Source organism: Pocillopora verrucosa, chromosome 5 (assembly GCF_036669915.1).
Source record: "Pocillopora verrucosa isolate sample1 chromosome 5, ASM3666991v2, whole genome shotgun sequence".
NCBI classification, from domain to species: Eukaryota; Metazoa; Cnidaria; class Anthozoa; order Scleractinia; family Pocilloporidae; genus Pocillopora; species Pocillopora verrucosa.
The window spans coordinates 5,470,021-5,491,270 of NC_089316.1; the positions used below are offsets into that span (position 1 = coordinate 5,470,021).

Sequence of the window (21,250 nt, forward strand, 5' to 3'; positions counted from 1 at the left end):
ACGATACTGCTGACCGCTCCGTATGTCCCCACGCGTGTACAGTGACAAGTCACGCGATCTCATCACGCATACCCCAAAATTTAAGTAAGTACAACCATTCAGGCTCGGTAGGTCAATCTCTTTTGGTCTTTTAAACCTTGATTTATTCACCCATTTATTCCTTTTTTTTTCTTTTTTGTAAATTTATATCATACATTTCACTTTTGTGCTACGATAACTAGGCCATCATTTACTTAGGAAAGATCTGAATAACACGGGACGCACCGTAATCAAAACTTCCCCTGTTCTGTTCGCGTGCGGCTTAGCACAAACTTTAAGCTTGCTCTGGCGTATTCATCTCAAACCGGGTGTAAAACTAACGTCGACTGCCTTTTTAATTCTTTTTTCTACTCTTTTAAACCACCAACTTGAAAGATACATTGATGTTAAAACCTGTTTTTAATCATTGTCCTTGTCTTGTAGGGAGGAATTGAACCTAGGCGTTCCCAAGATGCTTGTTATGATTATTTTTTTTCCCAAAAGAGCCGACTCAAATTTAAAACGCTCTTCTGTTGCTCCTGAGATATAATCCCCGAGAGAGTTATCCGAAGGCACGAAAACTAGGCTTTGCGACCACTGAAGCTTAGAGTGTAGTCAAGATTGGAGGAAAGGGGAGAAACGACGAGTTTGTAGCTGCTGACCGCAAGCGATACATGAGCTAATAGCAGGCTCAATGATATTGGAGGCACGATCGTACAGATCGAGCAAAATTGATGATGGGACTAGGCAGGTGAACGGCAAGAAATAAGCACTAAGTAAAATCGCCATTTGCTATCAGAAAAAGCAAAGAGAGAAGGCATACTGCGGAAGCAAAATTAACGAAACACACATGTCACAGAAACATGATTTTATGTTCTTGATTTTTCTTATTTTCAGAAGTGACATTTAAACTAAATTGCAGCTTAATCGAGGCCAAAAAAGAAAGCCGGAATACGATGGAAAATATCTCCGAGAAATCCATGCAGGTAAAATAAACTAGGATTGAAGAGTTTGCAAGTTTAAGGGAATTTCTAAGCTGTTTCATCGCTGTTCCAGAAATATTTCCATTCATAGGTCGAGCACTGTCATCCAAAACAGCGAACAGCACCACACAGCCTTGACGAATCTTGAGCCACAGAGGTTTCTTTGATAACAATTTGATCTGAGTTGTTTATTGTCACGTTAAAGGTCGGCTCTACTGTCATAGTAAGGATCTATGGCGAAAATAAGAGGACAAAAAGGTAAGTGCACACAATTTAGATTGATACATTAAGCATTCTATCCTACACCTACCAATTAGGCAATGAAAATCGGCGCAAAAAAGACCAGCTTTATTTCCCAGATCAAGTTGATGAGATGACCGGAACAAATCCGAATAGGCATGTTTACAGTTCATCTTTGCCTTTTTTATTTCTATTTTTTGAGTGATACAAGCTGTGAAATCGGAAATACTTATGTATGACGTAGACGTGGTTAATAAGTTCCAGATTTAAGACATGATATTTATGTAATGAACAACTAAACAATGAAAGGAAGAGAGCAAGCGAGAGCCCCACGCTAAAACTCACCTATGAAGGCACTGCTTGATCAAGGGTGAATGGCGATATATCTGACAATTTCCTTAGCTATTGTACTCCACTAGGATAATGTCCACGCGTAATTCCAAAGTTATTTTTGTGCATGTTTTGTCCTTTTTTTCCCTCAATTTCTTCTATTTGCAAGTGACTCAATTTCCTGCAACAAGGACGAGACAAAATTCCTGTTAGTGAATGGGCCAGCATTTGAGGCGGTCTTCTTTTGAAAACCGTGAGAAAAATTCCCTTGCGGACAGTAAGCTAGCCAACACTTCAGGGCCCAGTTCTTGGAGGGCCGATTAGCGCTAACCCAGGGTTAAATTTTAATCTAGGTTTCTACATTTCTCTGTTCAAAAGCCGGTTGAGGACACTTTTTACCCATTTGTTTTTGGAGCGTTCAATCATCAAATGGAAGACAGAAAGAGTTAAGCTGAATATACTTTCTTTTCAAGCTTTCAGATCTTAACTCAAATTTATGCCAGCATTGAGTACTCAAAGTTCAAATGCTAACTCGCTCAAAAAATCTACCAACATTGATTTCGGAAGATGAATATGGATAAACTTATACGTGATAGATTATTCTTAGTTCAGTTCACCTAAGTGGTCCCACTTTAAGTGACCGTTCAGTCCAGGGGGGGGTAAAATACAAACTGGCCGTTGGGACTCAGTAAAGGGCAACCACGATCGCTTAATAGAGGTGACCGTTTAACAGAGGTGAAAATTACGGTAATTAAAGGAGTACAAATTTTGGGACTTTGACAACCGACCGCTTAATGCAGGTTCGACTGTATTCGTCTTCACACAAACGTGGAACAAAGGAGAGAAATCTGGTTCTCCCACAAGGAATCGAAACCTCAGACCTTTAGATTCCGTGCTGCGATGTTGTACTACTGAGCTACATTTTACGTGACAGGCGCCCTGCGTACTGCTAGGATCAGCAATGTTTCAGGAGATAATAAGTGTATTCCTCAACTAAATTGATATCAATTGATAACCAGGATTGGAAAGATGGCAAATTATGTGTTTTTATAACAGCCTAACTCACAGTAAAGCTTCTTGGAGGTCAGCTGTCAGTACAGAATCGGAGTAAGGATTCCAAAGTCTGAGGTTCCATTCCTCGTTGAGAACTCAGAACTGTACTCTACTCTGTACTCTACTCTGTACTGCCCCATGAACGTGATGAGACAGTTACCAATTTTTCCTTACTCCAACAAAAAGCTCAAACTTTCGCATCTTTCGTATTCTCCGTATCAGAGTCAGAAATTAGTATTTTCACAAAGTTTAGACTATTCTTACCATAACGTATGTCCCACATCTTCTTCACGAGAATTTCACACTGTTTTTCCCAGTCATACTTCTCTTCATAGGAACACCGTATCTGTTGAATCTCTCGAAGTCGCTGTAATCTTTCCTTCTGGCGGACACCGGCGATTGCCTTTGCCCATTCCTTGGGATCCTCAGATTTACTGACAACAACTTCTTCGCCTAGTAGCACAGTGCAAAGTGCTTCTCCAAATCCAGAACAGCCACTGACAAGAATGGGAAGACCAGCTGACATAGCCTCCAGGGCCGTTAAGCCAAACCCTTCCACTCTTGATGGCATGATGCACAGATCCACCTCACAGAACAATTCTTCCAATTCCTCTTTGCTTTGTACAAACTTTCTCACAGTTAGCTGGCCATCTGGAATTCCATTCTGAAGCAAATATTCTTTAATCTCCTCTTCTTTTCCGTCAGGTGCACCCACAAAGATCAGGCGGTAAGTAGGGTCGCTCAGTTCGGCTATTGCCTTGGAAGCTATATCGTATCCTTTAACTGCAAAGTCCTCTCGATCACTCCGACCAAAGATTAACACCCTAAAGTTTTTATTGTCCACTGTAGCATGTTTTATGGTCGAAAATTCACTGAAGATGCCTGGAGTCAATTCAATTATGTCTTGCTGTTTGCCACAGGAGCGAAGATAAGCTGAGAAGGTCTCCTTTAACGTAGGTCCAATTGCGACAACAGCATCTGCTTGTTTACACAACTCTACTTCGATTGTTTTCTTCTTCCCACCCTTTGAAATCGCCTTGGGATACTTTTTCTGCTTTCCTAGATCCTCAGGTGAAGTATGAACTACCTGAATCCACTTGCAACCGTGTGATCTTGTGATAAACTGGGCTTGTTTACCAAGTTTCTGACCATGACCCACTACTACATCAATTTCCAGGTCTTCCGGCGGAGTTATCAGGAAGTCAAGGGGGTCGTAACCTGTACGACTCTGTACTTCCCTGAGGGCAACATTGCAGCTTCGTGCTAATCCTATCTCTTCTTCAGAGCAGCTAGAGGGTGGGACAAGGAGAGTGACTTCCACTTGGGCGTGCCTGCCCAATTGAATGGCGAGGTGTCTGTTAATGGTGGACAATCCTCCCATTGATGAGCTCCACTCACTTGCCAAAAGAGAGACTTTCAATTTTGAGTCGGGCCCTCTTGGATTAACTCGAGTTCCTCGTTCGCTTTGTGACGTGTCAGTTATATCTGAAGACGCCTGCAACAACAGAACCATTTCTTTAAATGAAAAAAGTATCACAACGGACTTCCAAATGAGAAACCAAATCATTCGAATTACCGAACGAAGAAGGAGGAGGTAGATAAATGTACACTAAAAAGATGCTGTGTAATGCTTTCTTTGCCGTAGCTTTGCAAGACAATCTCAGAAGTTGTCGTGTTAACATTTCTCGTGACTCCATACCCGAGTGACTACTATCTTGACAAAACAAAAAAAAGACAACCACGGACCACATTCGGCACATACTCAAAGATTCAATTAACAAGACTGCTACTTGGCAATTTCAGTTTGCATAGTATATCTATATGACTTCTTTGTGGTCAGTCACACCAAATGTCAATCACAGAGCAGTTTTCATGAAGCTAAGCTCAAAATATAAGGATTCATGCAAAATCACAAACTCACAATCATTTCTGGTTTCCTGGGTAAAGTTGTACGTGGAAAGAACTGAGAGGATAGATATGAATCCTTTAAAAAAAAACCACCAACAACAATCACCAATAATATTTGCTTACAACTAAATGAAAAACATTCAAACGTTATCAATGTTAGATTAATTAAGGTAATGATAACATTTTTCTTAAACTCAACCCAACACCTTTAGTACGTTTAATACAAATCTGCTCCAGGTTGACCTAACTAAGCTCCAAAAAGGGATGTAAATTCAACGCTTATCCGCTGATGGGGCGGCTGTGAATCGTGTAAATAACCACTACGTCTACTTCTTTTTTGTCGAATAATAGTTTAAAAATAAACAGTCAACAATTTCTCAATAAGTTCTACTATAACTGTACCATGAAGGTGTTAATATTTTTATCACAATAAAGGGAAGAGTGAGTCAAAGTAGGATGAAGTTTAAGCCCTTTTGTCATTTTGACAACGTCAAATCTGTACCAAAGGAATTACGTACAGATGACCCCTGTAATCGAGTAGGGGATGAGTGAGGAAAACAACCTAACTTCTTAGAAGTAGCTTTTCTAATCATGTTTGCCGCTAATTAATTAAGATGACGATTGTGTCAATCCGGCATAGTTTACATTCGTTGTTGTGCCTTTCTACTGCAAATTGAGAAAGATCAATCCAACTAAAAACAAAAAGAAATACCTGCGATGGAGATCTTCGAATAATAATGGGAACTGTACATAACCATTCAGGGTCTGTCCTATCCTGGGCGTTAAGCCGTTTCAAGAAGTCTACTGACATGTTACTTTCATCTTCAATAGTAACGAACACATAATCTTGGTCCTCTCCATCATGATAAAACCTGACACAAGAAAGAAAATAACATATTCTCCGTTGGTGTAAAAGCAATCCAACGGAGACTCTTGTCTACAGAAAAACAAACTGAGCTTATACTTTGCGAGTTGCTCTAGTAATTTATGCCCAGTTTTCGTATCTCTCTGTCGCGCATTTTTAACGAAAACTCATTACCACGCCCTATGACCATATGTCTATCATGTAAGATGCTGCTTCTAACAGAATGACACTAACAGCTCTTTAGTGGGATGTCCACCCGACGGATCAGTAGCAAAGCTACCATAATTGATTCCCGATTAAATTCTGCATATTTTGCTGGCCTTTCTGCTTGTGTTCTAAACGTAACCTCTACATTCTAGTTGCCTATCATCTCTTAATCTTACTTCATTTGGCGGTGGTACTCCAAAACGATTTTGTCTAAGATAAAATTTAAAGATTTAGGGAATCGTTGGAGTGCAGATTTGCTGTGGGGGTCTGAAACAAGATTTTACAACTGCAGTTTTCTGCTTAAGGCCCTATATAGTATGCAAAATGAAATGTACATCACAGAAAATAACACCAAGCGGTAGTAATCAAGATATGAGTAACAAACACTTACGTTAAGGAGAGGTTGTCAGTATCTCCTCCTTCGTGCACCTTCAGTCCTTTTGAAAGAGAAACAGACGTTTCGTCTTCGTTGAATAGAGGTTTCTTCGAGTTTCCATCTCCTTGAAAGATCACATCGTAATTCTTTACCGTATTCTTATTCACTTTGGATTTCAAATGAAGTGGGAAACAAAATAGCTTCAGCAAGTATCTTTCACGTCGAACATTCCGACACATGCAAGCTAAAAACCCAGCTCGTTGTTTCATCGATCTCCTGGCCAGATCAGAGACATCACCAGCATCAACACCAGCAAGATTAGCAACCACCCACAAAGGCAAAAATCTGAGAGAAAACGATAAGGCATCATTTTAAAAATCATCGAAAAAACATCTTCATTTACTAACATTAAAGACAAGCGCTCCACAGGTGGTTAGTTTCTCAAATAACCGATAGCTTGGAAAGTAATCTGTTCGTCAATAACTTACTACCGTAGGGAAAATAGTAAAAATAGATTGCTATGGCCACTATCGGTGACAATGCCAAAGTCATCGTTACTACTGTTGTATGTGTCGCTATCATTGACACTTTATTATTATTGTTAAGGAATCTTCACCGTCAAGGTGATAGTCACTTTCGTTAAATGTCACAGTTGTCGTCCCAGTTTGAGTCCTCGTCTACGTCGGCATCCTTGTCCTCGTCCTCATCCTCGTCCTCCCCCTACTCCTACTCCTCCTCGGCCCTTTTCCTTGTCTCCTCGTCCTCGTCATCTTCTCCTCGTCCCTTTCCTTGTCCCCCTCCTCCTCCTCCTCCCCTCCTCCTCCTCCTCCTCTTCCTCGTCTCCCTCCTTGTCCTCGTCCTCTTCATCCTCCTCTTCCTCGTCCCTCCTCCTTGTCCATGTTATTAATTTTTCTTTGTCCTTGCCTTCGTCCATGCCCTCGTCCATGTCATGGTCGTCATTCTCGTCCTTGTTGACGTCGTGGTCGTTAACGCTATCGTTTTCGTCTTTCTCAGCATAGTCGTCGTAGTACAGTATGCATGAGGTTGACCATTACTTGGTCTATAAGTGACAACATCACGAACACTTCCGGGATCAGCGAACATTTTTAATGTAATTTAAATTTTAACCAATGAGAACCTTTACTTACCTGCAGAAAGTTTTCACTTTGAATCTCACTATTCCATCTGTAATAGCAACTGACATCTCCAACCGATCTGTGATATCTGTCCATTCCTGCTGAAAGTGAAATATCCGCCACTGACCTGAGTGCATGTCCAACAATTCTCTATTACCCTTAAAAAGTGCAAGAGGAAGGTTAATTTTTGCTGGCTCCAAGAGCGTTATTCCATGTGAGCACGAAATGTGAAGAACCGGACCCAACAAGATTCCAACTCTGCCATCGGTGCTTGGTGCTTCCTGTACCTGTGATCCAGAAGGAACAACAAATATTTATGACACCGACCTTATAGAGGCTTCAGTATCAACTCGATGACACATATTCCTACGGTTCATGCGCTAAATCAATCATAGGCCTGTGTCACTTGAGGGTGCAAATAGGAGATTACAGACCACGCTTTATTTGAATACTTAGACCTTTGACACGGAAAACCTTCGCTTCCTCTTTTTCAGTCTGCCACTGGAACCACAGGCAACCCAAGCGCCAGCTGTGAGATGATCATCTTGCGCAGTAACAGTCATGGCGGAATTATAACAGTTTGTACAGGAATACTTACGACCGAGAATTGAGAATTTGACCTAATTTTTTATTCCTTAGAGCGTTCTCAAATATTCCCAGACCAAAGTAAGATCACTGAATACTTTTTTTATAAAATTAATATATTGTTTAGCCGACATGATCAATCGTGGTTCGGATTCACTCCCAAGCTTGTAACATATAAGAGCAAGTTCTCAGAAATATTTTTACGGTATTTTATCATTAGTTCAAATCAACGATCTTCAATCAACAATTCACAATCTACGATGCTTTGACAGCTTTTCCAATAATCAACTACGTAAAGAATAACTATGAAATCTACCAAATCACATCATCTGTGCTAGCCTTGTTGATCTATTGTATTTTAGCAGATTATGGACCGTGATTAGTAAACCTTGATATTCTCAGAGTTGCGTTTAAGTGGCTATGGTTTGACTTATTTGAAACCTACACTAAGTTTAGTTACCTTTAGAGTTAAAGAGAAGTCTGTGTTGTCAGGAACAGAATTCCATGGGATTGAAACACAGACATTTGGATAGTCTGGCACTGTGCAAGTAAACTCGGGGCTCAAATTCTTTGTCTTCCAAAAGACAAAAGACTTCAGGCGCCAAATAGCCGCAAAGGAGGTAAAGCAGATTCCAGAGCAAGTCGCTTCAGCATATGGGCAGTCCATAACAGCTGGATTCATTTCTTCAAGAAAGAATATGAAAAATGCATTTATTTAGTAAATTTAGTTGACTCTTCAGCATGAAGGGTACCTAGCGGGATTCCATATTAAAAACTAGGCCCTCCCCTGAGCTCCTGCCAGAAAAGTCACCTATACCTTTTGGAAAGAGAGACAGGGGTATTACATGGACTCTCTAAAAAAATAAACGATCTGTGGCTTTGCTGTCAGATGCATTCTCACTCTTAATCTTTCAATCAAAGAAATGAATTGGCTTTAGATAACTGCCCACCTGGAATAGAATTCTCAACTGGGTATCTACACTTGTACTGTGGAAATGAATTTGTCTACAATATATAAAGACAAGTTTTGCTCTATGTGAATCCAGTATTTTGAAAACAAATTTTTTTACTCCAACCAAAAATGTTCCCATAGTAAGTAGTTTATCATATGGCAATCAGACCAAACTTTTTCATTTTGAATTTGCTTACTTTGATGAAAAAAAAAACACAGGGCTTACAACTGTTTCCATGGAAACACTCTGTATGGCAAAATACTGACTGAGTAAGAACCAATCAGAACACTAAGATTTACCTCAGGACTACCTTGCCATATTATAATCACTATTATTGCAACTACAGCTGTATGAGGAGAAAATTTCCTGTGGATTTATAGCCAGAATAATAACAAATATCCAGTCTGGTAGATAAATAATTTTAATAACTTGAGTTTAAATACCTGCTGAATTCCACACCATTCTTGTTTCCAAATCTTCCCATTCATTGTTTTCTTGGTCAACAAGTTTCTTAATAACTACTTCATATCCCTCGAAATCAGAGGCACTGTGCAACAAACCCATGGTTATGCTTCCTGTAGCAGCTTCCATAGACTCTAGAGTTGGTGGGCCTTCATGAGATAGTTCGATCAAATTACTCACCAAGAGCTCATTACTGCCTATGGGAGGAGAGAGGGATCTAGGACTCCGCATGGAACACAAGATCCACAAGGGTTCTTTCACAAATCCTGGAGAAAAGGTGATAAATGCACCAGCCTCCGGTAGATTCCATGTGTCTCCCTTGTCTGTTATCTCATATCTAGGGAGCAAATAGACATTTAGAGCATTAGCCTTTGCTTTACAACCCCACAAATCCACACTCACCTCTTTGAAAGTTCTGTAAGAACCCAACAAAACAAGAAAAATCCTTCAGAAAAATTATGCAGTGGAAGAATTAAGAATTACCTCTGATCAAAACTGAACTGACAATCAATCAGAACAATTCTTTGTGAAGGTAATGGGGGAAATAAATTAATGCAGAATTCTTTGATATTTGCATACATTCATTCTATCACAAATGCTGCAACCTGATTGGCTACACTACTCGCTTTTTATTCCATGACGGACAGTGAGAAAAGTAAATGACATGCTTAACAGTTTGAGGTAAGGAACAAAATAAAATAAAAACATACACGAGCCTGTCTTGTTGTAAAGTTCCGGACAACTGCCTAACTACTTGGACTACTCACTAAGCCTGAGGAATATGATTCTTAAAGCCAAGTTCCTAGAGCAAGTATTAGAGGAACTGAATTTTTCTTTTGTTTTCTTCCCCAGAAACATAGTAAAAAGATAAACAGTGGCTATTTTCAATTCAATTCTTCACTATTATAATCATTTCTCGCGGGTTGAGTATAGCAAAATACGGAGAATTCTCAACCAATCAGAGAGCACGTCTCCCCAATCCTCTATATAGCTATTTGAAGATGAAATATTGGAAAATGCAATTTTGTTATTTACTTGAGGATGATGGTTCTGTCTTCGGTTTGAACATCTTTATCTGTGTCTACTTGCTCCTCTGCTCCAACCTCACTCTCTTCTTCTGAACCAATTTCGATCTCCAATTCATCTTCTTCACTAACCTTCTCCTCTCCTTTCGGTGTAGGGGAAGTCTGTGCAGCTATAGGAGAAGATAGAAAGGTCAGGGGAAGGCAACATGCTATAAGTAAAATTATGGAAATTGAAAACCAGGCAAGAAGGAAGTCTAGATCTTTGGCAGCATGAACCGTCATAATATTTCTTTCTCAGATGTTCGAGTTCACAAAAATTCAAAATTCTATATCATTTAAGTACCTCTTGGCCTTAATTTGGCTCCTGGATGTCTCCCAGTTTCATTCAGCACCTGGAAACAAATAACAACAGTTGAAGACAGAAATTTAGAGATTATCAATGTCCAACAATGAGGATTTGTCGCCAGTGGTAACTACATCAAATCAGAACAGAAAACAGAGCAAAACAGAACAAACACATGGTACATCAAATGATGGGATTAGCCCTTTTCCTCCCAAGAGTGACCAAGATAGAAGTTCTCCTTACAATACCAATGCAATAACAAGCAGAAAAGTTGTGAGAATAAAGAAAAATATCCATAAGGATATTACAAGTTGATCCAAAACCAAATTATCCAAAATAACATCATAAGAATTGTTTGGTAGAAAGTAAGGAGAATCACTAATTAGATCTTGGAAGTAAAAGAGTTAAGTCGTGTGCAAAGTGAAGAGAAAACAGCTGATACAAAAAGCTGCTCGCACAACAGACAAGGTCGATGTTTACTTTTGTTGATAAATAAGTGTGATCTTACCTGTAATACATTTTTGTAAAACTTCTCGCTGGTGTAATCTTCAATGGACGATGCCAACTCTTTGAGTTTACGAAGAAACTTCTTCATTTCACCGTCCTTCATCTTAGCATGTTTTATCTCCCATATCTCCTCATAAAAGCTCAATGCTTCTTGTCCATACCGTCTGTACATATTTACTTTTTTGAGTTCCAGGCACAGATTGAGAATTCCCTCGATTGTTCTCTCCTTTTCCAAGCCGATCTTCTCCATTTTTTCGATACTTTTTCCTTCTTCCCACTGCTTTTGCCACGAATCCAACAATGTCTCTCGAAATTTCACGATCATTCCTTTTTGTCCTGTCTCTTTGTAAAGTTCTTCTACCTTCATCTTCAATGACGCTTTGTCCGACCTGTCCTCTTTGTTTCCAAGGAAACCCACTCTCACCAGAAACATTTTGTACAAAGCCACCTTGTCCATTTTGTATTTCCTCACCTTCTCGCGTTCCTTAAGTCGAGAACATAGCACCACTGTCTCGTCCAAGAGATTTTCCCTCTCACTCAGCATGACACAGAGAGCATTATTATCAGTTTCCAAATCAAAGTCCTCTTGAAACTCTCTCTCGTTGGCATTGCACCTCGCCTCGTAGAACCAAAACTGTTCCTTTTGTACTACAGCTTTGTCTTTCTTGTCATGAGCAAGATCATTCAGAGCATCAATGATGCCTTTGTTAAACATATTGAAAGTGAATTGTTGAGAAGCTTTCTGTTCTTCCCAGAAACGTTGACAAAACTTGAAAGCCTCTTTCCTAAATGACCTCTTCTGAAGAAAACTGAGTGTCCAATCACACATATCTTCCACACCTGTGATAATCTTTCGCCACACTTCACTATGGTTTCCTGCATCAAGTGACTTTTCCATCTCCCATGCTTCAAGAAACAGCTTCAAAGCTTCTTTTGGGTGTTTAAGATTGGCCTGAAGGACCCCTCGTTGAAAAATGCTGCGCACAGTCTGTGGGTGATTTCCGAGAAGCTTCATCCTTATGTTGTAAGCCCTCTCTGAAGGTTCAATTGCCTCTTTATATTTGTCTTGAAACATGAGTGCATTAGCAAGATTTCTTGAGAAGAGTGCCTCGTCCAAATCACCTAAAAGTTTAAGATCCTCCAAAAGACTTAGTGCATCTCTGTACCATTGAACCGCCTTTCCATAATCTTTAAGGCCTTCATACGCAGTTCCAATCTGATTCTTGTACATTGGCATGTCAAAGTGATTCTCAGATGCTAATTTCTCTTGCATTTTGTAGGCTTTTTCATAGAACTCAAGCGCTTTCCTGGGCTGGTCCAGGTGAAAAAAGCTGTTTCCAATAGCATTGTAGCACCTTGCAAGATCAGTATGCTCCTTTAGCAGTGGTTCAGAGAAAGTTAAGGACAACTCCAGACTTGCCAGTGCTTTTTTATAGTCTCTGTTTCTCCAAAGGATTTCACCTTCAGCTTGCAAGTAAAGCCCCTTGGTGAGCATAAAGGATTCACTACTTTGATCTTCAACTTTCTCAAGTGAATTCAGAGCTTCCCTCAATGTTTCAAATCCTCTCTCTGTTCCATCAACATCTGAAACTTCCCTGGCTTCCCAGGACTTTAACTGCGCTCGGCAAAGAGAACCTATACAAAAATGAAAAATCAAACTAATAAACAGATATCACTGCTGACGAAGTGTGCTCAGTATCTATAAATGACAAAGTGTAAATTAATTATCACAAGACATATCTTTTTTTATTTTCAATAACAGTTCCCCAAGAAGTGGTTTAAAAATTTCACTTTTTTTGTTTTTCTTTCTTTCTTTCTTTTTTTCTTTCTTTTTTTACTATTTTTGTTATCTGTCTCATCCTCAGAGTCCCTCCTAAGTAGCTTCTCCCCAGTTCCCTTGTGGAATTACATAAGCGATGGTAATAGGACTTCTGGGAGTAAATTGGTGAATAATTTCAGCTTGACTAATTGCACAGTGCAGGATGGCTTAAAAATTAGTGGCAAAATTACCCCAGAGCTGCACAACACAAAAATTCCAATTGACTGTATCAACAGCAAAGTACAAGTAACAAAAGACTGAGACATAAAATATCTGCAAGTGCCATGACAGAGCCACCTTAATCAATATATCAGCTTAAAGCTCATCAGGACCTGGATAGCCTCCTCACTAAAGATTTTTCTTGAGTTTGGTTTGCAAGGTATAAAATAAGGTAGTCACTCAAATTTCAGCGACTCGTAGCTTTAGCACCAAAATCTAGTTAGCTATTCCAGATAGGTCAAGTCTGACATTTTGGTGGGATAATTGTGCACATTATGTAATCCAAAAGTGGCTCTGTCAAATTTTAATTACTTGCATATAGACCTCCTCCACTGTTCCAATTGCCAAACTGCAATAACAGTTTAAACGGCCATGTGTCATTATATTAACCATCATAGATGGCAGAAAGCGAGGACCGAGCATAGCTCTTTCTGTACTTAAATGACAGGGAACAATGTTGACCAGTATGGCTCAAGCAAGCAAGCAAGGTCAGTACTGTAGGTAATTTATTACACAGAACTTGGACCAAACTTTTGAGTTTAATGCCTTTGCAAATAAAAATACATGGCTTATAACTGTTTCTGAAGAAATGGTCCATATGGCAAAATCTCAACCAATTAAGATCCAATCAAAATACTCAGATTTACCTCAGGACTATCTTGCCATATAATAAAATAAGGTAACTATTGTAATAAGTTAAGACTTCATTTAAGCTGTTTCAAAGAAACATCTTCCATGTCTCCCCAGACAATAAGGTTAAGCTAAATATGATATTTGGACAATATCGATATCACATGAAAAGTTTCACTGCCCCTCACCTGTTTTTCCATCATCTTCACACATCTCAGCCCAGGAATGAAACACCTTGATTATTTTTTTATGATTCAGCATTGCAGTGAAAAGAGATGCAATCAAAGCAATCTCATGGAATTCACCTCGAACAATGAAATACTCTGGTTGTAAGGAGACCTCAACAGTAAACTCATAGTTTCCTCTGTCTTTCTCAAACAAATGGAATGCTCTGACATATTCTGGCTCAATCAGTTTGGCAATTTTCTCCATCCTGGACATAAAAAGTTCATAAAAGCGTGCTTTTGCCTCCATGTAAGGAGCAAGAAAATCTTCATGATTCTTGATACTGTCAGCATACTTCCATAAGAGAGGGTGAATATCATACTTCCTTTCTTTTGCTTCTTCATCAACAACAGAAATTATTTCGCTGGCTACAAGACCCTCTAACTGAACAATGGCCTCTGACAGGTCAATACCAAGAACTTTCGCAGCTGTTGCCACAGAGAAAGGTCCATGAAACAAGGAAACCACTACTGCAGATAACTTTAACCTTTCTGTGGAAAGTGTCTCAAACATTAAACTGACTGCTGACATCTGATTGATATCCACTCCTTCTTCATCAAAACCAGCAAGCTTTCCACTCACATCCAGCTCCACTTTCATTTTTTTTAGAGCATGCACAATTTCTGCAATAAGTTCTTCTGGAGATTTTCGTTCTTGTCGCATAATAGCTCCTAGTCCTTTTAGAAATAGAGGGAATCCTTTTGCAATGCTCATTAAATTATCCTTCAGTTCTGGTTTAACATCAGTCATTCCCTTAGGAAAAATTAGTCTCTCTGAAGAATTCCTCTCTAGCGAACCCACTTCAAAATCATCCATCCTTTTGGGACCTCTTAACTCAGTCCTAGAGGTAAGAAGCAGCTTTAAAGGAGATCGTTCTCCTTTGCTTTCTGAGAGCTTTGCCAAAAATTCCATGAAAGCTGTTTTCAAGTTTTTCCCTTCTTTACCTTTTCCTGCGGTAAAGAGGTCTACATTGTCCAGCAGAAACAGAACGGCATCTTTCTCACCTTTAAACTCTTCAACCTTCTCTAGAACTTTGGTAACAACATAATTTTGATCAACACGACCAACTGGGATAACTAGTTCGAGAGAATGCAGCATGCTGTAATAGATCGCTTTCATATCCTTTGCTTCTCGTAAATCAAAAACACGATAATTCCCTCGCCACTGTGAGCAAACTTCATTTGCAAGCTTTGTCTTTCCTACACCAGACGATCCAAACAAGTTTAGTACTCCGGTGTCTTTCGATTCCAGTTTTTTGTTAATTATCTTGATTTCTTCACTCCGTCCTTGTAACTTCTTCTCTGGATCATCTTTACCCAAACGTGAGGCCTTGAAACGATCTATATCTTTCTTAATGAGCTTCTCTTCGTCAGATTTTGTAGCAACGAAGTCTTCGATTAGATTGAGTTTGTTGTCAGATACATAGCCATGCTTTTCAAGAAGTTGAAAACAATTCATCAGATCGTGACTATCCAGCAGATGGAATTTCCCTCCATAATTCTTTTTTAAAGTTTTCACAATACTTTCTGACTCTACAGCTTTAAATTTTGGAGAAATAACTTTGAAAAGTTGTTGTAAACCTGGCGCAGTTTCGATACCAACTGCCGCCATCTTTGATAACTTTTACTTCAACCACGATACTGCTGACCGCTCTGTATGTCCCCACGCGTGTACAGGGACAAGTCACGCGATCTCATCACGCATACCCGTGCAACCATTCAGGCTCGGTAGGTCAATCTCTTTTGGTCTTTTAAACCTTGATTTATTCACCCATTTATTCCTTTTTTTTTCTTTTTTGTAAATTTATATGATACATTTCACTTTTGTGCTACGATAACTAGGCCATCATTTACTTAGGAAAGATCTGAATAACACGGGACGCACCGTAATCAAAACTTCCCCTGGTCTGTTCGCGTGCGGCTTAGCACAAACTTTAAGCTTGCTCTGGCGTATTCATCTCAAACCGGGTGTAAAACTAACGTCGACTGCCTTTTTAATTCTTTTTTCTACTCTTTTAAACCACCAACTTGAAAGATACATTGATGTTAAAACCTGTTTTTAATCATTGTCCTTGTCTTGTAGGGAGGAATTGAACCTAGGCGTTCCCAAGATGCTTGTTATGATTATTATTTTTACCAAAAGAGCCGACTCAAATTTAAAACGCTCTTCTGCTGCTCCTGAGATATAATCCCCGAGAGAGTTATCCGACGGCACGAAAACTAGGCTTTGCGACCACTAAGGTTAGGAGTGTAGTCAAGATTGGAGGAAAGAGGAGAAACTTCATTACAGGTAAGACGAGTTTGTAGCTGCTGACTGCAAGCGATACATGAGCTAATAGCAGGCTCAATGATATTGGAGGCATGATCGTACAGATCGAGCACAAGTGATGGTGGGACTGGGCAGGTGAACGGCAAGAAATAAGCACTAGGCAAAATCGCCATTTGCTATCAGAAAAGGTAAAGAGAGAAAAATTAACGAAACACACATGTCATAGAAACATGATTTTATGTTCTTGATTTTTCTTATTTTCAGAAGTGACATTTAAACTAAATTTCAGCTTAATCGAGGCCAAAAAAAAATAGCCGGAATACGATGGAAAATATCTCCGAGAAATCTATGCAGGTGAAATAAACTAGGCTTGAAGAGTTTGAAAGTTTAAGGGAATTTCTAAGCTGTTTCATCGCTGTTCCAGAAATATTTCCATTCATAGGGTCGAGCACTGTCATCCAAAAAGCCTTGACGAATTTTGAGCCACAGAGGTTTCTTTGATAACACTTTGATCTGAGTTGTTTATTGTCACGTTAAAGGTTGGCTCTACTGTCATGGTAAGGATCTATAGCGAAAATAAGAGGACAAAAAGGTAAGTGCACACAACTTAGATTGACACATTAAGCATTATATCCTACCTCTACCAATTATGCAGTAAATATCACCGAAAAAGCACCTGCTTTATCTCCCAGGTCAAGTTGATGAGATGACCGGAACAAATCCGAATAGGCACGTTTACAGCTAATCTTTGCCTTTTTTATTTCTATTTTTTGAGTGATACAAGCCGTGAAATCGGAAATACTTATGTATGACGCAGACGTGGTTAATAAGTACTAGATTTAAGACATGATATTGATGTAATGGACAACTATACAATCAAAGGAAGAGAGCAAACGAGAGCCCTACGTTAAAACTCACCTATGAAGGTACTGCGGGAACGAGGGTAAACGGCAATATATCTGGTAATTTCCTTAGCTATTGTACTTTGCTAGGATAACGTCCACGCGTAATTCCAAAGTTATTTTTGTGCGTGTTTTGGCCTTTTTTCCTCAGTTTCTTCTATTTGCAAGTGACTCAATTTCCTGCAACTAGGACAAGACAAAATTCCTGTTAGTGAATGGACCAGCATTTGAGGCGGTCTTCTTTTTAAGACTGTGAGGAAAACTCCCATGTGCGGACAGGAAGCTGGCTAACACTTCAGGGCCCAGTTGTTCGAAGGCCGATTAGCGCTAACCAAGGGCTAAATTTTAATCTAGGTTTCTACATTTCTCTGTTCAAAAGCCGGTTGAAGATACTTTTCCCCATTTGTCTTTGGAGCATTCAATCATCAATCATCATTGAAGACAGAAGCTTTCAGATCTTAACTCAAATTTATGCCAGCATTGAGCACTCAAAGTTCAAAGACTCGCTCAAAAATTCTACCAACATTGATTTCGGAAGATAAATAAGGATAAACTTATACGTGATAGATTATTCCTAATTTTATCTGAGTGGTCTCACTTTAAGTGACCGTTCAGTCCAGGTTAGGTACAATACAAACAGGCCGTTGGGACTCAATAAAGGGTGACCACAACCGCTTAATACAGGTGAACGTTTTACAGAGGTGGAGTACAAATTTCGGGACTTTGACAACCGACTGCTTAATACAGGTTCAACTGTATTCGTCTGCACACAAGCGTGGAACAAAGGAGAGAAATCTGGTTCTCCCACGAGGAATTGAAACCCCAGACCTTTAGATTCCATGCTGCGATGTTGTACTACTACTGAGCTACATTTTAAGGAACGAATCTTGTGAGTTAAGCCGTTACTTAAATGTTTTTACGTGACAGGCAACCTGCGTACTGCTAAGATCAGCAATGCTTGAAGAGATAATAAGCGTATTCCTCAACTAAATTGATATCAATCGATAACCAGGATCAGAAAGATGACAAATTATGTGTTTGGTGGTGGAATAGAGAGAGTTGTCACATATCAATTTGATAAAAGCCTAACTCACAGTAAAGCTCCTCGGAGCTCAGCTGTCAGTACAGAATCGGAGCAAGGATTCCAAAGTCTGAGGTTTTATTCCTCGTTGAGGACTCAGAACTGTACTCTTTGCCCCATGAACGTGATGAGACAGTTACCAATTTTTCCTTACTCCAACAAAAAGCTCAAACTTCCGCATCTTTCGTATTCTCCGTATCATGTGATGTTAATGTACTTGTAGTGGTGGAACACGTTTGATGTGGCCTCCAGCGGTACAAAAACACTCTTTCATAGTCCGAAATTAGTATTTTCACAACGTTTAGAATATTCTTACCAGAACTTATATCCCACATCTTCTTCACGAGAATTTCACACTGTTTTTCCCAATCATACTTCTCTTCATAGGAACGCCGTATCTGTTTAATCTCTTGAAGTCGCTGTGATCTTTCCTTCTGGCGAACACCGGCGATTGCCTCTGCCCATACTTTGGGATCCTTAGATTTAACAACAACTTTTTTGCCTGATGGCATAGCGCACAGTGCTTCTCCAAATCCAGAATAGCCACTGACAAGAATGGGAAGACCAGCGGACATAGCCTCCAGGGCCGTTAAGCCAAACCCTTCCACTCTTGATGGCATGATGCACAGATCCACCTCACAGAACAATTCTTCCAATTCCTCTTTGCTTTGCACAAACTTTCTTACAGTTAGCTGATCATCAGGAATTCCATTCTGAAGCAAATAATCTTTAATCTCCTCTTCTTTTCCCTCAGGTGCACCCACAAAGATCAGGCGGTAAGTAGTGTCGCTCAGTTCGGCTATTGCCTTGGAAGCTATATCGTATCCCTTAACTTCAAGGTCCTCTCGATCACTCCGACCAAAGATTAACACCCTAAAGTTTTTATTGTCCACTGCAGCATGTTTTATGGTCGAAAATTCACTGAAGATGCCTGGAGTCAATTCAATTATGTCTTCCTGTTTGCCACAGGAGCGAAGATAAGCTGAGAAGGTCTCCTTTAAAGTAGGTCCAATTGCGACAACAGCATCTGCTTGTTTACATAACTCTACTTCGATTGTTTTCTTCTCCTCACCCTTTTGAATGGCCTTGGAATAATTTTTCTGCATTCCTAGATCCTCAGGTGAAGTATGAACTACCTGAATCCACTTGCAACCGTGTGATTCTGTGATCAACTGGGCTTGTTTACCAAGCTTCTGACCATGACCCACTACTACATCAATTTCCAGGTCTTTCGGTGGAGTTATCATCCAGTCAAGGGGGTCACTGTAACCTATTCGCCTCTGTGCTTCCTTGATGGTAACATGGAGGCTTTCTGCGAAACTTTTCTCCTCTTGAGAGCAACTAGAGGATGGGACAATGAGAGTGACTTCCACTTGGGCGTGCCTGCCCAATTGAATGGCGAGGTGTCTGTTAATGGTGGACAATCCTCCCATTGATGAGCTCCACTCACTTGCCAAAAGAGAGACTTTCAATTTTGAGCCGGACCCTCTTGAATTAACTCGAGTTCCTCGTTCGCTTTGTGACATGTCAGTTATATTTGAAGACGCCTGCAACAAAAGAACCATTTCTTTAAATGAAAAAAGTATCACAACGGACTTCCAAATGAGAAACCAAATCATTCGAATTACCGAACGAAGAAGGAGGTTGATAAATGTACACAAGAAAGACGCTTTGTAACGCTTTCTTTGCCGTAGCTTTGCAAGACAATCTCAGAAGTTGTGGTGTTAACAGTTCTCATATGACAACCATGGACCACATTCGGCACATACTCAAAGATTCAATTAACTAGACTGCTACTTGGCAATTTCGGTTTGCACAGTATATCTATATGACTTCTTTGTGGTCAAACACACCAAACGTCAATCACGGAGCAGTTTTCATGAAGCTAAGCTCAAAATATAGAGATCATGCAAAATCACTGAAACACAAACTCACAATCATCTCTGGTTTCTTGGGTAAGGTTGTACGTGGAAAGAACTGAGAGGATAGATATGAATCCTTTAAAAACAAAATAACAGCAATCACTAATAATATTTGCTTACAACTAAATGAAAAAAATTGAAACGTTATCAACGTTAGAATTAAAGTTAATAATAACTTTTTCTTAAAAACTCAACCTAACAACTTCCTTCAGTATGTATGTTTTATACAAATCTGCTCTTGGTTGGCCTAACTAAGCTCCAAAGAAGGGATGTAAAGTCAACGCTTATCAGCCGATGGGGGAAGGTGAATCGTGTAAATAACCACTGCTTCCCCTTTTTTGTCGAATAATGGTTTAAAAAATAAACAGTCAACAGTTTCTCAGTGAATTCTACTATAACTGACCATGAAGGTGTTGATATTTTTATCACAATAAAGGGAAGAGTGAGTCAAAGTAGGATGAAGTTTAAGCCCTTGGTGTGTCATTTTGGCAACGTCAAATCTGTACCAAAGGAATTACGTACAGATGACCCTTGTCATCGAGTAGGGGATGAGTGAGGAAAACAACCCATCTTCTTAGAAATAGCTTTTCTAATCATGTTTGCCGCTAATTAAGATGACGACTGTGTCAATCCGGATGGTTTACATTCGTTGCTATGCCTTTCTACTGCAAATTAAGAAAGATCAATGCAACTAAAAAACAAGAAGAAATACCTGCGATGGAGATCCTCCAATAATAATGCGAACTCTACATAACAATTCATGGTCTGTCCTATCCTCGGCGTTAAGCCGTTTCAAGAAGTCTACTGACATGTTACTTTTATCTTCAATAGTGACGAACACATCATTTTGGTCTTCTCCATCATCATAAAACCTGACACAAGAAAGAAAATAATACATTCTCCGTTAATGTAAAAGCAATCCAACGGAGACTCTTGCGACCAAAATTAATTAGGAAATCTGTCTGCAGAAAAACAAACTGAGCTTATGCCTTGCGAGTTGCTCTGGTAATTTATGCCCACTTTTTGTATCTCTTTGTGGCGCATTTTTAACTAAAATCCATTACCGTATGTCTACTCAGGTAAGTTGCTGCTTCTAACAGAATGACACCAACAGCTGTTTGATGGGATTTCCACCCGACGGACCATTAGTGATGTTGTCATAATTGATTCCCGATAAATTCTGAATATTTTGC

The 21,250-nt window shown here is 39.6% G+C and overlaps 2 protein-coding genes across 4 annotated transcripts in view; both read right to left on the minus strand.

Annotated features, from left to right (window-relative positions):
- Positions 1-901: 901 nt before the first annotated feature.
- Positions 902-15,495, minus strand: LOC136280943 (uncharacterized). Its single transcript, XM_066166892.1, has 13 exons — positions 13,848-15,495; positions 10,993-12,626; positions 10,485-10,533; positions 10,152-10,311; positions 9,098-9,453; positions 8,162-8,385; positions 7,129-7,403; positions 5,996-6,325; positions 5,245-5,404; positions 4,546-4,608; positions 2,889-4,119; positions 1,587-1,752; positions 902-1,232 (listed from the first exon to the last, which is right to left on the minus strand). The coding sequence occupies exons 1-12, from the start codon at positions 15,493-15,495 to the stop codon at positions 1,745-1,747; spliced, it is 6,138 nt and encodes a 2,045-aa protein (XP_066022989.1). The 3' UTR covers positions 902-1,232; positions 1,587-1,744.
- Positions 15,496-16,372: 877 nt separating this feature from the next.
- The window catches only part of LOC131770936 (uncharacterized), a 16,069-nt gene continuing 11,191 nt past the window's right edge, over positions 16,373-21,250 (minus strand). For all 3 annotated transcript variants that reach the window (XM_066166894.1, XM_066166893.1, XM_066166896.1), the window contains 5 exons: positions 20,770-20,929; positions 20,071-20,133; positions 18,452-19,682; positions 17,071-17,240; positions 16,373-16,717 (listed from right to left, as the gene is read on the minus strand). In XM_066166894.1, coding sequence (XP_066022991.1) covers positions 17,227-17,240; positions 18,452-19,682; positions 20,071-20,133; positions 20,770-20,929 — 1,468 coding nt within the window. In that variant the 3' untranslated portion in view covers positions 16,373-16,717; positions 17,071-17,226. The remainder of the gene's footprint in view (positions 16,718-17,070; positions 17,241-18,451; positions 19,683-20,070; positions 20,134-20,769; positions 20,930-21,250) is intronic.

Excerpts from the sequence above, each read along its gene's own strand:
- LOC136280943 (XM_066166892.1), bottom strand. The coding sequence starts at position 15,495 with ATGGCGGCAGTTGGTATCGAAACTGCGCCAGGTTTACAACAACTTTTC. Across the intron at positions 9,454-10,151 it reads GACAGAACCATCATCCTCAA|ATATGAGATAACAGACAAGG; the intron begins GTAAATAACAAA and ends TTTGCTCCCTAG. Across the intron at positions 6,326-7,128 it reads AAAGTGAAAACTTTCTGCAG|ATTTTTGCCTTTGTGGGTGG; the intron begins GTAAGTAAAGGT and ends GTTTTCTCTCAG.